The sequence below is a fragment of the Toxorhynchites rutilus genome, chromosome 3 (assembly GCF_029784135.1).
Source record: "Toxorhynchites rutilus septentrionalis strain SRP chromosome 3, ASM2978413v1, whole genome shotgun sequence".
NCBI lineage: Eukaryota > Metazoa > Arthropoda > Insecta > Diptera > Culicidae > Toxorhynchites > Toxorhynchites rutilus.
In genome coordinates, this window is record NC_073746.1 from 330,208,936 (window position 1) to 330,226,675 (window position 17,740).

Consider the following 17,740-nt stretch of genomic DNA (forward strand, 5'->3'; position numbering starts at 1 on the left):
CTTTTATAAAAATCATTTTCTAATTTTGTTGCTGTCGTTTCCATTTGACACTCTCTAAACAAAAACCCCACTGTCGGTGCGATGAAACCAGCTCAACGTATTAATCTTTGGATGCATTGGAAGCTCTCTTGGACAATCTGCCGAATAAGAGTTTATTTTTGAGGTTCATGCATTTAATAAAATCAACATGATCAAATTGTAATATTGAAATATATTGATATCGCGGGACATTTTCGTTTCTTTTACCAAATGCGGGACGTTTCGCGGGACGTAATCTTACGCGGGACATTTTGTTGAAATGCGGGACTGTCCCGCGTAACGTCTGGTCAGTTTATCTTACACGGTTTGGTTCTTGTTCTTGGAAATCATTCGAGGGGACGTTGAACTTTGCTGTCTGTGGCATTGTCTTTGAACAGAGAAAGGATAATTCTCGGCTTTTTCACTGTTTTAATCCCGGCGAGATTAATGTTCAGGCTGAAACATTTCGAAAATTGATGGTCGTTGAAAGATGAAAAAATGAACTTCCTTTTCAATTTCATTCTACCAAATGATAAAAATTGCTAGCTGAAAAATCATACCAGAAAAAGCGGCGATGAAAAATTCTTCCACTGATCCACCGTGATTGACGACCGGGGATTTTCCAGTAATTGAAACAAATTACAGTCTAAGCATCTAAGGCATCGGACTCTGGCTGCTTGTTGAAGACGATTTCAAATTTACTCCCCCTCGTTGCTGTATTTTTCTTCCTTTTGCTCCTGCTACATGCACAGATAACGGAGCGAACGTTTTGGGATACGACAAATACAATTTACAAAAGCCAATTTTCAATCCACCTAGCGATACTATAATTTATCAATAATCCCAAGTGCGCACTAAATTGCGTAAGCACGGTGGTATGCAGCATTCGTTGAAACCGAACGCAGACATTTGTTCATCCATTTAACTATGCTTTTGGGATGGCCAATGTCGGATTCCTGAGTGCGTGCGTGTGTGTGTGTGCGTATGTGCCTGTTTGTCGTTCCGACAGACAACCTTTCCTCACTCAATGTCCAATGAAAATTTGATAAACGCTTTTCCATGCGAAAGCAATAACATATTTTAAATCAATTCACACTTCTCGCAATTCACGCCTGGCAATGATTCATGTGCGTGTGAAAGGTACTCACATAATTCCATTCGTATGGTTAATAAATTACAATTCAACCTTACTTGTGTTTCTCTCTCTCCCATTCAAGTTATTCCGAGCATAATCCACATTCAGAGGCATTCCTTTATTCTCTATTGAACGCTTTCATTAAAATTCACGCTGGCTTTTTATGAATAATAATAACTCAACTTGTCGTACACTTTCACTCTATTGTCGAGGACAATATTCATGATGGAAGAGAATGGGTACATACACAATCAGTCGAATTAAGCACAAATAGTTCTAGGAGTGAACTTTTCGCATGGAAATTGTGCACCTATTTTTCATATGAAACGAAAAACACTTTCACCCCCCTGAATCCCTGAATACTGCAGCGTCCGTGATCAATTTTTATGGTAATAGTCCACTGCGTATGAAAAAAGCACGAATTACTGGCATTTGCGGGCCCCACGATCCGACCGATTCCAATCGTTACTGGCTGAGACGAACCGTCGTTTACTACTGAGAAGAAGAGCTACGGCATCGCCTAATAGCGCCACTAGTGGTGAGAAAATGATGCTGATGGAAAATAGGATTCTTTCACGCCGAAGCTGCGAGAGCTGGAATGGGTTTCTCCTGTGTTGCAGTACTAGATTTTTCGAGCGGGAAGCCACCGACGAGAGATGACACCTGCTCTGTTTTTGCAGCCACAGCCTGCAACTGCTCAGCCTCATAACGCCCTCTCATCTCCGTGAGGCGGCTGGTTTTGTGTTTCAGCAACTTTTCGTAGGAGAACAAGAGCGTTTAGAATTTCATTATCTCTATAAGATGGAAATAGTTTTATGATTTTTTAATATCTATACAAAGCTGTTGAAGAACTTTATTCAAACAAGTATTATATGTTTCACTTCGTTTCACGTTAGGAAAAGCTCAAAGGACGAACCGCCTTCAACAACTGCACGATGTTGTCCCTCAGAATGGGACTCATGTTTTCCTGCTTGATTCTCGACGACGGCTGCGAATGGTCCTTCCCCAGATGGTAGAGATCAGCATAATGCTGCAATCGGAATGTACGTACATATTGGTCCCCTCTGTGTGTGCACACTCGTGTCAATGCTGTAGAAAATGCTTACCTCCATTCCATCCACGGGGGTGGTGTTGAAAACGGGCGAAACCTCTATCGAGTCCACGATTGTTCTGCAAATGTTATAATAGGATGAGAGTAATTGTATTAGCTCTAAATATTCGCGCATTTGTCTAAAAAAAATATTGAAATTAGATCTACACGGCGCTAACTAATTCCACCTAATTTCGACACATGAATAAATGAGAACAGTGTTGTAGAGTTGTGGGCGGTAACCATGCGGCTGATTGCATCGTATAAAATGATTCAGGAGGCTAATGTACCGAAACGAAAATTGGATTATAATCATCACATGAAACTTTTTTTGTAGATAACAAAGTGAGAAGAAACAAGTACGTGCCATTAAAAATGGCTTTATTGTTTTGCAAAATAATATCAAAGAAGATAGTTTTAGCTCATTTTTTCATTTTCAAACTATAGATGGATGAGAATAGGAAGAAGTCATAGAGAGGCTAAATTAGGGCCTATACAACATATGTTTCATCAAGTCTTCAGGTTGTCATCATAATGGAGAATGGTTTGTCTTGATTCTGTGGCAATTCGTTTTCATAATGATTTCACGAGATTCACAAAGAAACATGGAAGTACTCGTCTAAAAATGCTTCGATCAAACTTTGTTGGATTTGGCTCGTTTGAATGATTCTGAAGTTAGATTCGTGAATCTTCGTATGTCACGATCATATAGAAATCTTTTGAAGCATCCTAGCTCAATTTTCTCAACATTTATTTGACCGATCGACATGATGTGGTTTTTGATCGTCCGCCATACACTGGTCAAAAAATAGAGGAACAGAACGCGACATCGAAATGTTTAGGTGTTTTTTGAAAAGTTGTAACATCATGAAAAATCAACGCATAAAGATAGGATGTACATTATTTAAAAGCTTTCAAGTTCCGGAATTTTTCACGAGCACATTTTTATCACCGAAAATTGCGCTAGAAGTACAAAGTATTATGCGTACCCTTGGAATGAATAATTCGTAACTTTCGTGTTCGTGTGTTCCTGGCTATGAGGATCGCATGGAGTGATGATACTCACAGATATACATATGCATTTCCACATATACACACACAGCTCACTCCCAAACTCATGAAAACGAAAGTTACGGATCGTTTGTTCCAAGGGTACGCATAGTACTTTGTACTCCTGCCATAATTTTCGGTGGAGTGCTCCTGTAATTGAATCAAAACTTTGATCGATCGGCTACAGAAAATGGCTAAACGTATCAATATGGAACGTTCATAAGAATTTTATAAACCAAGCTAACAATTTTAACTACTAACATTGATAATTACTGCTATAATTGTGAAATTGCAGTAGATTATCTAGAACCCTAAAAAAATTTTTTTTTGCACGTTTTGAAAACCACCGTAGAAAATTCAAATTTTTTTGTCTAAGGAGCAAATAAACCTTGTACAGAATTAATGGAAATTTTCATACTGCCTTTCCATTTGCGGTTCGATCATGACAGTGTTGCCACACGTACAGATTTATCTGGAATGGTACAGATTTTTTCGTTATTTTTGGTACAGATTCTGTACGGTACAGAGAACAGATTTTCGTCAAAAAGTATAGATTGGTGCAAATTTTCAAATTTTTTGTACAAATTCAAATCACATTTGAACAAAGCAACATTGAGGTACATGACGACTTTTACGCCGCAGTATCGATTGGTTCTGCTGACCATAAAAGCATTCACAATGCAATGATTGATCAGTTTCTTAAGGACGAAATTCCTTACAAGGATCGTCTGAGAGGATTCGCGTTCGACGTATGTTTTGCCCCAGATCAACAGATTGAATCGCTTGTTCCAGGCTGAAAAACCTGAATTCACGATGCTACATGAAGAGCTGAAAGATTCTTATTAAACGGTTTTATTTAGCTTGCCCTGTAATCTGTTTGTATGTTTGTAACATGTTTGTCTGTAGCGCTAGCCCACATTAATAGGAATTTGACCCCCTTTCTGTTGACCGATTGATCTGAAACTTGGAACACACCTTTATCTCTTTAGTCATTATAAAACTATGTATTTCATGATCTTGAAAATCCAAGATGGCGGCCGCTACAAAATGGCAGATCACATATTTTCTCAAAACCTCATCGATATGGGTTTTCCAAAACCCCATTAATATGGGTATCAAATGAAAAAGCTTGACTAGTAAAATACAAATCCAAAATGGCTGCCACTACAAAATGGCGGACTACATATTTTGTCAGAACCCCGTTAATATAGGTATCAAATGAAAGGGCTTGACTAGTAAACAGAGTTGCAAAATCTCACACTCACTTTACTGACAGCGCAAGATATTGAGACAACATCAAAATCAACCACCAATTCCCCTGCAGTTCATGACAAATGAACCAAACTTAATTCCAAGACGGGTCTATGGTACTAGGTGAGGCCGTTTCGTCATTAAGTTGGTTAGGGGAGCGGTATATGAAAACAGCACGGAAGAAAGTAGAAGGGGAATTATTTGCTTGTAGCGTGAAAGAGACAGACTGATCATCAGCGAGCTTGAGCAATAGCGTATTGTGTTTTGTTTACAAACAAAACACAGTAGACTTCCAAGATGGCTGAAGAGTGGTTTTAGCAAGTTGGCCCACCTTAGTATATACTTCTAGGCGCCTTGCTTAATTCCATGCAACCGACACTCCGTCACGTGGAACATTTGGTTTTTGCATTATTCCCCACACTCATTCGTTCCACTGTCTCACTGAGAATTTCCGCCCGAAATTTTCATACGCATCTTCGATCAGCTGACAGTGGAAGGGAACAAAATTCCATACAAGGAAATATCATCTCACTGACACCGCGTCAGACGTTTAAACGCGTGTTCGTGTGTGTTTTCCTAGTATGTTTCTAGCCCCGGTCCCATTTTTGTGCCGCTTATTGCACACACATCGATGGGCAACGGCACATTTGAGTTTATTTCACCGAAAATTTCACCAGGACGCAATGAAAGGTGATATTTTCGGCTTGAGCATTCACTGACATCGAGAATGAACTGATATTTCTGTTGATGGAACGAAAACTATATCAAAACAAACGAGATGGTGAGCCAGCGGTCATAGGCACAGCGGCACCGCGATAGAAAGAAGTGAAGAATGTCGGTGGAGATATTTTGCACTGATAAAAATTGCTTTTCGATTTCAACATGTTCTTGCTAGTAAAATACGTAAATACGTTCTTGCTAGTAAATAGTAGAATACGGTTATTTATGAAAAATGCAAATCCAAGATGGCTGCCACTATCAAATGGCGGACCACATGTTATGTCAAAACCCCGTTAATATGAGTATCAAATGAAAGGGCTTCACTAGTAGAACATAGTTATTTATGAAAAATACAAACCCAAGATGGCTGCCACTACAAAATGGCGGACTACATATTTTCTCAGAACCCGATTAATGTGGGTATCAAATGAAAGGGATTGAATAGAAGGTCACAGTAGATCATGCAAAAATCAAATCCAAGATGGCCGCCAACTCAAAATAGCAAACTACTTTATTAAACGGTTTTATTTAGCTTGAACTGTTTGTATATATGTTTATATGTCTGTATGGTTGTCCCATATTAATATAAATTTGACCAATAAGAATTGACTGAATTTATAAAACACCTTTATCTCTGCTGGTATTTTAAAACGGCTTATGTTGAAAAATCCAACTTGGCCGCTGCTACAAAATAGCTGATTCCATATCATCTCAAAAAAAGGTTGATTGAGATATGTCTATCAAACGAACGAACTTGACTTGGAGAACACACTATGTATTTTCTGCAATCCACTCAATATCGGTATCAAATGAAATTATTTGACTGATAGAATACAGTACAATGGTTTTATTGTAGAGAAATATTCTAATGAAACAGATAATGTACTAAAAACTTGAAAATAAAATAAGTAAAAAAAACCTTTTTAAGTTAAACGGTTTAATTGTGATTAAACATAATAATGTACTAAAAGCTACAAAATAATTAGGCAAGTAGCAGTTAGTACGTTGGATTTCCATTATCCACAATTAGCGACTTCCTCATATGTCCTATGATTGTATTTTAGTCTTATCAATGTCCTAGACTAATGAAGGAGAGGTGTGATAACTGCTACTTGCCTAATTATTTTCTAGCTTTCAGTACATTATTATGTTTGATCACAATTAAACCGTTTACCTTGAAACGTTTTTTTTTTACTTGTTTTATATTCCAATATGGTTATGATAAAAAATTTGTCCTATTTTTCGATATATCCGATATTTTCCGAAAAGCACTTTAAAAGCTACCAGGGCGAAATTTAAGGCGATGTGTAGAATGTAATAATAAAAAGCACGTGGAAAGATCAAATCTAATTTGCTCAATTTGCAAAAAAGGACTTCACGCGCTTTGTGCAGCAAACCCTAATTACGAATAAAATTGTTTAATTTTGATTTTTTCATTATTTAAAAAGAAATGTATTTATATAAATAAGTTAATGTTTATAAATATAATAATATAATATATAATAAGTTAATGTTTATAAATACCACTTTTTATGATCTTTTTTACAGTAACAAAACTTTTGAAATCTAATCAGTTATCTACGTTTATTAGTTTTTTTTTTAATATACCAAAACTCATCCGGATTTTAGGCATATTTTCATAAAATTTGACCCGTACTCAGGTAGGTTCTTCTAAACTAATGGGAATGAAAGACTACCAATAGGAGTACCGGTAAGTTTCTTCGTTTTTGTTTTCAAAAATTAATGCTTTATTCTGCAAAAATGGTTACAAATATAATATTCAAAGTATTGCCCATCGCTAGTCACAACTTTTTCTCATCTTTATGGCAATTCACGGATTCCTTGCGGGAATAATCGGCCGGATAATCGGCTAACCACGAATCGATCCAATTTTTGACTTCATCAAAATTGAAGAAGTGCTGGTCAGCCAGGCCATATTGCATCGATCGAAAAAGGTAGTAATCGAACGGAGCAATTTCAGGAGAATACGGCGGGTGGGATAGGACCTCCCATTTCAGCGTTTCCAAGTATGTTTTGACCGGTTTCGCGACATGCGGCCGAGCATTGTCGTGCTGCAAAATAACTTTATCGTGCCTTTGCTAGTGTTGTGGCCGTTTTTCCGTCAGTGCACGGCTCAAATGTCGTGAATATTTCGCGCGGCCGTCGATGTTGATGCATGCCCGGGATATCCATACGTTGCCCAACGTTTAGGATTGTCGTAATGGACCCACTTTTCATCGCCTGTAACGATTCGATGCAAAGAAACCTTTCTTTTATGCCGTTGGAACAGTTGTTCGCAAGTGAAAAAACGGCGTTCGACGTCTCGTGGCTCCAATTCCTACGGCACTGAAGGTCCTATCTTTCGGATCATTCCCATTGCTTTCAAATGATCGGATATGGTTTGCTGAGCTACTCCAAGTGTATCTGCGAGTTCTTGTAGCATTTGTGCCGGATCTTGATCGAGTAAAGCATCCAATTCTTCATCTTCAAACTTTTTTGGCGGTCAAAATGATCACTTTTAAACCGTGTAAACCACGTCTGGCACGTTCGCTCAGTTGGAGCATGGTCACCATAAACTACCACCAAAATGCGATGACTTTCCGCAGCTTTTTTCTTTATATTGAAGTAATGAAGTAAGAATCCCCGCAAAAACACTTTCATTGGTACGAAATTCGACATATTCGAAGTGGCAAAAAACTATGTTGTTTACTCTTCAAATTTTTGACATATACTAAAAAAGACGCGCAATGACAGTAGTTTTCCAACGAATGTCTGGAAATTTGATTCAATGGTATAATAATCAAGTTACGCCATCTGTTGTAAAACCGAAGAAACTTATCGGTACACCTAATATAAGGTTATGTTTTGATAGAATTGATTACTGAAACTTCTCTTCTAACCTAAACGCTCGTATTTTTGTCTCAGGTTTTGGACAATGGTAGGGCCGATTGGTTTCGACACTTTAGAACCCACTATCTTAAATTTGAGGATTATAATAAATCTTGAGTATTTTACGAAGGTTTGCCCTCATTATGACACAACATTTCTCGATAGGGTGATATTCCGGTGTGTTTTGAGGGAAAACCTTCGCAACAAAGACAAGATTATTGATTTTGTATTAGTTTGAAGCATATTGACAGGACTACAAACGTGATAACCGGATCCCGGATCTGCTATGCTGCGTTTCATGACGCAACCATAGTTCTGCTTAATTGTATTTGCTTCTAGAATGTCTTGATCACTTGGAATGCGGTTGAATGTGTGGTTCCGATCCATCGATTGAAAGCATTTGAATTTTAGAAATGAGCACCCAAATTTTGTTCATATATGACCAATTTTAACTGAACTCTGTCGACGTAAATATCATAATAGAAATTCAATGTTTCGCACTTCACTTTTTATCCAAACGCTACCAAGCTACAAATAGATGAATGTGGCCAGTGCAATATCACACGCATGTTTCTGGCATGACTTCAATTTACCAGTTTGGCTCTTTGTGTCGTGAATGTTTGCGTGGAACAACATAAAATCCTTGGCATTTGACAACGGCCAACGAGTTTCGCTTCCAGTTCTGCAAACATTTTCATTTTCGTTATCGTCGACATTGAATCTTGAGTTTACGGGTTCCGTGAAACTTTGCTGATTTTCCGACTCAAACAAAACACGTTTTATAGAGAATATTAAATAGGAAAAGTCTACACCTACGTCTACAGGTATTGGATAAGATTTGCTCCGTTCTCGGCAACTCTAACGTAGTTTTGTGGGAAATCGCAATGTGTGTGCGCGCGCCAAACAGAGTCAGATAATGTTTATACCAAGAAAGGGGGTCTTGTAATTTGTCTGTCACGCTGGAACGACGAACACAGGCAATCACAGATAAACACTTGTTCTCATGTGCGCAATAAAATAAGAGGGATGAAGAGCTAATTCTGGAAACAGTGGGGCATTAATTATTGAGATACTCACGCTTTCAATGGAGTCACCAGCAGCGTGGAATGGTTGGGAATCCGGCGGTGTTCGATGATTTCCCTCATTAATAAAACACACATCCGACACCCGGACAGCAGATTCCATCTGGACCACGAAAAATTATGCGACAACGCTAAGAGACCCATGCAATCATAGAGATGAGACTCCATAATGGGATTCTTCTCACACGATCCCTCTGAATAATTGAAAGCGTCATCCTCGGGAAACAAATCGACGGCCGCAAGTCGCAACATTTGCATCATCTTCCGCAAAGGCAATACCTGGCCGATAATCTCCTGCATGGCCGTGGTTGGGCCACCCTGCAGTGCATTCACTCGAAATCCAGCCTCCGTTATTGTGATCTCGGTACTGATAACAGCTGCAGTGAGGGAAAATGTTATATTGCCCGAGCTGCAACGGAAAACGACACATGAACACAAACAACACGACATCGTAACGCTTTTAATGGCCATCATGACCCGTACTTCTTGATGTCAGGTTTCAGTTCCCACGATTGATATGGTAGATTGCTGTATCGGTTAGCAGCAAAACCGAACGCTCCCAGCCGCCCGATTCGAAACTGAATGGTTAACCTGTCCTCGTTGAATTTTACATCATGGATATCTCGGGTCGTCCACTTGCCCACGTATTCCTTCTCCTTGTCCATCATTGCGTAATTGCCCACCTCCAGAATGTCACCATAGTCCACCTCCTCGTCATCGGAATCGAACTTGCTTTTGTGCACCTTTTTGCGGTCACGCTCACGCGTTCGTTCGTCCGATTTCACTATCAGTATACTTTGTCGTCCCTGGTCCGCTTTCGCCACCGTCGTGGTAATTTCCTCAATTTTATACTCAAACTTTGGCGTTTTAGCATCGATTAGATCATCTAAATCCTTCATAAACTTTGAGAACAAATATTGCTTCTTTCTGGCTTTACTATTCGACTGAGCGTCGTTATCGGAATCGTCGTAATCGCCCTGGTCGTCACTTTCTTCCGTGACTGATGGGTAGCAAAGTTTATTCCGTCGGTTCCATATTTTGAGAATTTTGCCGTCACATCCCGGCGGGAAAAGATAGGTTGGGATTTTCGTCTCATAAACGATATTCGTCAGTCCGGTGCTGGAGGGTGATTTTGTTGTTTTTCTTTTCTTTTCCCGGGATTTCCTACCGCCGAGCGAGATATTGCCCTTCTTTTTCTCATCCTGTGGAATTATTTTCACCGTGTAACTCTCCGGCAGTTTAGGGATTATAAAATCAACAACAATCGAGCTGAGGTGAATGTGCGACGGTATGTCGAGAATATTGAAATCTTCGATGTATTTTGTTTTTCTGTCTCGCAATGATTTCGTCTTGCGTTGCTTTGCCGCCTGCACCATCTGTTGGTGTTTGTCCAAGTACTTTGCAAAACCTGGGTCGGATTCGAGCGTCTCCTCTTTGCTTTCCCATCTGCACACAATTGGTGGTTCGAACCAGAACACATTCTCGGGCAACTCTAACGTGATCAATGCCAGTTTGTCGAGGTTTTCCTCCATTTGTTTGATTTCCGCTTCAATTTCCTCGGGCAATCGGCGAACCCCAGGTTGTGGGGTTGGCGGAGGTCTGTATGGTTGATAGAATTTCTTTCTCGTTAATTGCCCCGGTTGAGGCACTGCGGGTGGGTTGGATAGAAATGGGAATTGGAATAATAGCCTTTCATTGCAAACATGTGATACAAGCGACGACAATCTGTTGTTTACTCACCAGTTCTTAAAAGCGATTTCTTCCCTATCTTCACCTCCTGCATCGGTTGCTCCAGATAATCGATGCAATAAACACCAGCAATTATACGGTGGCTTCTCATATTCACGTCGTGTTCGAACAGAGTCAACGCTTTCGTCCCTTTTTTGGCTCGCTCCTTTTTCATCAGTTCATCCGCGTGTTCTGTGTAAATTTTATCTATATCAATATCGTGCGATGCTCGCTCGTCCTCCTCCGAATCATCGGGTCGTTTTTCGCGCGGTTCCTCGTAAACAGCCTTTAAAATTTCCTTCCTCTTCTTCCACTCGATTCGGCTGATAATCCGCAGATCTGCGTTCCGACCGGGTTTCGATAAGGGATAATGGTGCGAGAAAGAATGAAAAAATACAACATTATTCTATGATGGCATAATAAAACCGGGAATATATATTAATTTACCGGCCCGATAGTCCTGCCTGTAGGGCATGTCGTAGCTAGGACAATAGTCACTGAAATGGTCATAACTTAACCATAAACCTCTTATTGCTGAGTGATGGCACTTAACGGCAGCTGGCAACACCAAATGAAATCCGAGCAGAGGCAAATCAATATCGGTGTGCTTGCTATCCTCTTTGGCCCGCTCTTTGGGATTGCTGGAAGCAATAAAACATTTGAATATCTCTGTTGCAATTTGACAAAGCAATTGAGCGGAGATTTACAGCTGGGGCGTAGGCATATCCCGGAGACCATAAAGCTGTGTTTTGAACACGTCCGATTCGAATTTGTGGGTTACCTCCAGCAGTCCAGTGTGCTCCATGTCGCGATCAATGTTGCTCAGCGTTTTGTACGCGAGCTCATCGATGTAAGCGCCCAGCACGTGCCGAAATTCGGTTTTCATCTGGAAGATGGCGCGGGATAGAATTTTGTTCTCATTTTGATTAGCCTCATGCAACATGGAGTACACAAACCAACTCAATTATTCTAGTCAGTTAAGATTCAGAATTGTGCATAACATTTTATACGTCGTATTTTATTTCAGAGCAATTTGCTCGTATCTGCGCCATCAAAAGCGACAAATTGTCACGAACATTGACGTAATTATAAAACATGGAAATCACTGAATGTTTGGAAGAATAAGCACACGACAAATTGCAGATGATTTGCGATGAACGATATACTCATATCCTCTATGTTTTCCCACACTGAATACTAAAATGAGTTTATAAAGAGGATTCAAATTACCTAAAGTACCTAAAAGTTTCGGGATTGCATTCTCAGAGTAGTCTAAACAGGAGCATTTCCGATCATTTTTTATTTCACTCCCATGTTGTAGTGTGTTTTTCGTTCTACGCAGAGGATACTGCTCGTTTAAGCTCTTTAAATCACTAATACTGCTTGTAAGCTGTATCTACTATTCGTACGATCACTCCTCATAAGTTCCTTACAGGGTTTTGATTTGATAAACAAGCTGACCAGTCCCGAATCTGGAGCCCCTATTCATTAAACCATGCCATAACCTTCCGGATTTTATGAATTGATGCCAAATTATCCAATTATAAAATTGTTTTTGAAGAAAATATAGCAGTAAATGATTCTGAAGTACTTCGTTGCACTTCTGACTGTTCATTTGTGTTGATGGTAAGCTATCTAAACCATGCCTTTTTCAGAAAATTCTCCCCAAACCATAAAAATCCCATCTCTAAAGTTGTGGGTCCAAATGCTAATGTGAAAGCTAATCCCATGGGTTTCACTATTTCAGGAGAACTTCTCTGATAAAAAGAAATTCAATTTGAATAGAACTTCGTCATACTGGAAGGATTTACGGAACGTGTCATTTAATTTTTCAACTCTCAACTTTGCAGGCGGCAGTTTGATGGTTTGGGGAGAATTTCCTCATAAAGCCTGGTGCCATCAGCTTACCATCAACACGAATGAACAGTCAGAAGTGCAACGAAGTACATCATAATCATTTACTGCTGTTTTTGAATCAACAATTATTTGATAATTGGGTAATTTGGCACCAATTCATAACATCTGGAAGGTTATGGCATGGTTTAATAAATAGGGACTTCAGATTCTGGACTGGTCAGCTTGTTTACCAAATTAAAACCCTATCAGGAACTTACGAGAAGTGATCGGACGAATAGTAGATACAGCTTACAAGCAGTATGAGTGATTTGAAGAGCTTAAACGAGTAGTAACCTTTGCGTAGAACGAGATACATACTACAAACATGGCGCAGCATGGTCGTTAGCACTCCGAATGGGTTATTTGAACTGATTAAGAACTAAAGATGACCTACAAATTAGAATCTTACCGTAATTCATGTTAAATTGACGTTAATGTTGTAAAGGAATGAGAGTGGTTCCATCTGGTTCTATAGTTATGAAACACTGGAATTTTAGTGGTTTGAATGTTTCGCGCCTGAACACAACAATGAAGTTGAAATGGCCAGTCTTATAAATGAATAGAGTTATTGTATTCTACACTATATACTTCAATTCAACCAACTTCTTAAGGCGGGATTCCACCTATTCACGTCTTTTCACGACATAATCTGTCTTGTCGAGCAATGTTGGCCTTATCCAATGGCGTGCGGATCGGTGCGGTGTGTGTAGCACGACAATATTGAAGCAAATACGTCATTTATTGACGATTATAATAACTCACCACAATAATGGAACAACAGAATGTTTGATCATAAAAACAAAAACATCAGAACAGATATGTTGGAGCAGTGAGCGTTCGCATACTGCTGCATAGTGGCTGAGGTGGAAACAAAAGAAAAAAAATGCGCAAGTATCGTATCCATTGTTGTTTACCATTGACTTGTAGCATGTAGCATGTTGAATAGATGGAATGCCGCCTTTACATATCTCTGGAAACTCAGAAAAAATGAGTGGTTCTATAGTTGTGAAACGCAGTGTATATGGGTTTGACTACTTAGACAGGTAAACCAAGAAGATATTTTTAGCTCTAGTTCTTTTCTCTTGTCTTTTCTATTCACCTGACTTTGTTTTCTCTTCTAGTTTATGTTACTAACATTCCTAGTGTTTCAGTTTTCAACTAACATTTTTTTATATTACTCTACTCCCTCTGAACATGCTCTGTGCACCCAAAATTATTTTTAGCACATCTTTTAACATCCTCATTTTAACATTAAATAAGCTTCAAAATAACAAAAAATACCAATACCTCCCATACTGATACAGCATTCTCTCAAGCGAAAGGCGAGTTTGTATATAATGTACATGTCATAGCAACATAAGGGCAATATGACAGAACAAACACATTAGAAATGAGCACGCATTACCACGTTCGTCGTCCCGTCACTGGTTCACATTGAAAGAATTTACAAACCGAATTAAGTCGAATTGGCACCTAAATATAAATTTAGGAAATGTACAGAATGCACAAAATCAAAAACATAAAAATATAATGTTTCTTCTAAAATTTGTATATATTTATATTACGGATGGTTTGTACTACTGTTTCATGCGAAACCTATATAATATGACATTGGCATGTGTTATCGTTGTTAGTTTGTTCTTAAATAGACAATTATGTTGGTAAATTATGTCTACAAAGTGTGACTTTCATTGATTAATTTATTCGTAAGTAGGATCCTGCTAGTAACTCAGCCGGTTCGCGTTGGGCGACGAATGTGTTAACCTTTTTCGCTTACTTTGCCACATACACGGCCCCGTCGCGAAAAGGATACAGGTTCACGTTGCTCTCTTCTCTCTTCTATAAATAAATACTCTTCTTTTTACTCTTAGAAAACACTTTCGATGTATACTTTTAAGATCCATCTCCATTTTATAATGTGGTGTAACAGCGTCAGTTATGTGGATTGAGTGGATGTGGATGAATGTAACAGCCTTACATTCCAGCCGGCCTTGGTTCGCTTTCTTCTTGGCATCGTTTGGACTGGTTTTTGGTACAATTCCAAGCTGCCGTTCAGTTTGAGAGAATAAGAGGTCTGCTCCCATGTATAAAAACATTTTAACACTTTTAAAAACCACATTTTACTTCATCTAGAATTTTAAGTCAGTTTCATCTACGTCCCTTTATGTTAGCTTTTTCTCCTTTAGTTGTAAGGGAACCGCGGGTAAGACGGACAGTGGGGGTATAATGGACAGGCGGTTGATTTGTATAGTTGCATTATGAATTTCAAATTTCTGTTGATGAGAACAGAGCTGCGATTTGTCGTGAGAATCAAATGATGGTACTCACACATAGATAATCAACAAATTTTGTGCTACGATTATCTTTGGTGACCATCCCAAAGCCAGTCCAATAGTGTGAGAAGAGTATTATCACAACACTAACACATGGTGAGCTTCTACTTGACAGTAGAAATCCGAGCTCCTTGGTGAGTGTCCTGTCGCTGAAATGTCAGAATAGTGCGACACTCAAAAGTCTAGCTGATGGTTTGGTGTTTGGCGATATTCACAACATTCGCCTCTTTGTGTTCGTTCTTCGTGACTAGGGATGCCAGATGTGAATATACAGTTTCATTTTAAATACAATTTGAAGAATATTGTGTTTTCAGGCATGTATTTTCTTTTCAACTTTTCAGACGGCCTTAACGTTTTTAGCGGCACTTCGCCGACTTTACGTTGTAATACACGTGTCATTTGTATTAGTACTTAGTTTGTGGAATAACACGCCTTGCGTATCCCCTCTATTCCGGCTTCCAATCGGGTTTGAAATTAGCAAAATGATGCATTTTGTAACCCGTTCGACTTCGATGTTTTTACCAAATTTGTTTCTCATCATTGCAAGGATACTAAATCTGCAAACATGTTCGCAATTTTACTGATATTTAGTGTCCTGTCTATTCTGTTGCAGACTTATATTTTCAGTTGCAGACTGCAGGGATATGGTATTTCTACTCTTTATGACTTGATTCCCTGCACTAACAACCCCTTTTTTCATACATTACTTTGCTATTCTCGCGGTTACAAAAATATCTGCCATTTATACACATCAACATTTCAGTTTTTTGTCGAAGGCTTTCACAAAAAATCATCTGGCATCTCTGGAGATGATTTACTCTGACAAAGGCCAACACGAAAATGACAAGTCGCCAAGTATTTTCTCCAAGTGTATTTCCAAGTGTTATTTCCAAGTGATCCTGATCTTCTGCTTCATCTATACCTGTTCCTCAGGAACGCCGATGTCAACGTTTAATGATGTTTCCTTCGTTGTGTCCCCGTTTTATATCCCTCCTATCCGATCGATAAACTTTTACTTAGTCGCGGCAATACATACACACACTCTTTACAGATACACGGGCCAAAGGTTGTGCAATCCACTGATCATTCAACAAGAGCCAAAGGTTGTACCGCACATGACAACTCTACATGAACTGATGATTGCGCCGGTTAGTGACCATTCTATCCTGGATTCCTCGAGTCGAGAAAGACGCACCACGCTAGATAAGAGGTACAGACTAGGGGGTCAGCTGCATCCCAATAGGAAGTATCCCGTGTCGGGCACACGTACAGAGCATTGGAGACAGCAACATCCGAATTACGGAAACACTTGTAATACTAACCTCGAGCCAACCGCGAGTAATCGGTTACATATTACTAACATAGATAATAAGAAAAATTGTCAAAGTATTGAACTCCCGGCCCCGTGAGGCTAACGCCATATGAGCCTTGATAAAAATATATATTTTGGAAAAAAAAAAGTATTTTTGTATACATTTTTGTTGACCGCTACCGACCGCGCCAGCTGTCCAAACTGGACTGCCACAAAACGCAAGTTACGCATCTGATTAATCTTTGCTCCCAGGGAGACTTCCCACATGTTCTACGGTCCTTCCAGGCCAGTAAGAAAACTCGCATCATGTGTCTGCTGCGGAAACTACCAATCGAGCGCGGAACGGCTACGCAATGATATAATGAACTTCACAACGCCCGCGAACCGGAAGGTGGAAATCAGGACCATCAGCAGTAATTACCACATCGAGTTAAATTCATCGGTTTGCCGGGATATATAACAGGGTGGTCGTGTCGGATTTGATCAAGCAAATTGATCCCAGCGGGTAGAGTGAATATGAGACTCGTCTTGTCCGAGGTGGATTAGCTGACCAAAGATACCCAGGATGCGCTGAGAAGAGCCATTGAAAAATATTTTTCTACATGCAGATTGATTTTGTGCGCCAATTCTACTTCGCGGGTTATTCCCGCGGTTAGGAGTCGTTGCTTGGAAATAAGAGTGCCGGTCTATCTTAGCAGGATATTCTTAAAATTTTGAATGTAAGATTGTCATTTGTTTGTTTCTTGAATGTAACAACACTATTTGCATTTCAGCACTTTCCTTCGGAGCTAGCGAAAAGAATTACGCTATCCTCATGCTGGAAGCCGGAAATCGACTGGCAAATATTCCTTCGAGAAACCGCTAATCAGATTGTCCTCGAACAAAGTCCACAGAAGCTGGAGGTGGTGAGGAAACAGCTATACGAGCTGCTATCCCAAGGCGTTCTATCGAATGTTATAATCTGTGGATTGGTACCGAATCTGGTTAAAAACTGCGATATGAGTCTGAAGACGCAAACGTTGAATTTTTCCGGGTATTATGAACACCGGATGCAGCAAGGAAGCAAACATATATTCCATCTGGAAGTGTTCGTGGCGCAGTTTGTGGCACTATATAAGAAGTTTCTCAATAAAGCCTCAATGGAAGTGGATGATTTTTGAGCGATTCTTTTAGATCGCAATTTTCTTTCGTTTTATGAAAAAATAAAATTTGTGTGTTCATCTCACGTTTGTTAAC

The 17,740-nt window shown here is 39.4% G+C and overlaps 2 protein-coding genes across 5 annotated transcripts in view; both read right to left on the reverse strand.

Annotated features, from left to right (window-relative positions):
• Positions 1-1,664, reverse strand: part of LOC129776197 (peroxidasin) — an 89,473-nt gene extending 87,809 nt beyond the window's left edge. For 2 of the 3 annotated variants that reach the window (XM_055781697.1, XM_055781696.1), the window contains exon 1: positions 1,210-1,663. The gene's annotated coding sequence lies outside the window, so the exon portion shown is untranslated. Of the gene's footprint in view, positions 1-1,209 lie in introns of all 3 variants that reach the window. The other variant, XM_055781698.1, reaches the window with a different exon arrangement.
• A 372-nt stretch (positions 1,665-2,036) lies between these two features.
• Positions 2,037-17,740, reverse strand: part of LOC129776196 (dynein axonemal intermediate chain 7) — a 34,765-nt gene continuing 19,061 nt past the window's right edge. For both annotated transcript variants that reach the window (XM_055781694.1, XM_055781695.1), the window contains exons 4-10: positions 11,671-11,849; positions 11,411-11,604; positions 10,976-11,302; positions 9,719-10,883; positions 9,231-9,644; positions 2,260-2,323; positions 2,037-2,183 (exon numbers count right to left, since the gene is read on the reverse strand). In XM_055781694.1, the coding sequence (XP_055637669.1) occupies positions 2,046-2,183; positions 2,260-2,323; positions 9,231-9,644; positions 9,719-10,883; positions 10,976-11,302; positions 11,411-11,604; positions 11,671-11,849 (2,481 nt within the window). In that variant the 3' untranslated portion in view covers positions 2,037-2,045. The remainder of the gene's footprint in view (positions 2,184-2,259; positions 2,324-9,230; positions 9,645-9,718; positions 10,884-10,975; positions 11,303-11,410; positions 11,605-11,670; positions 11,850-17,740) is intronic.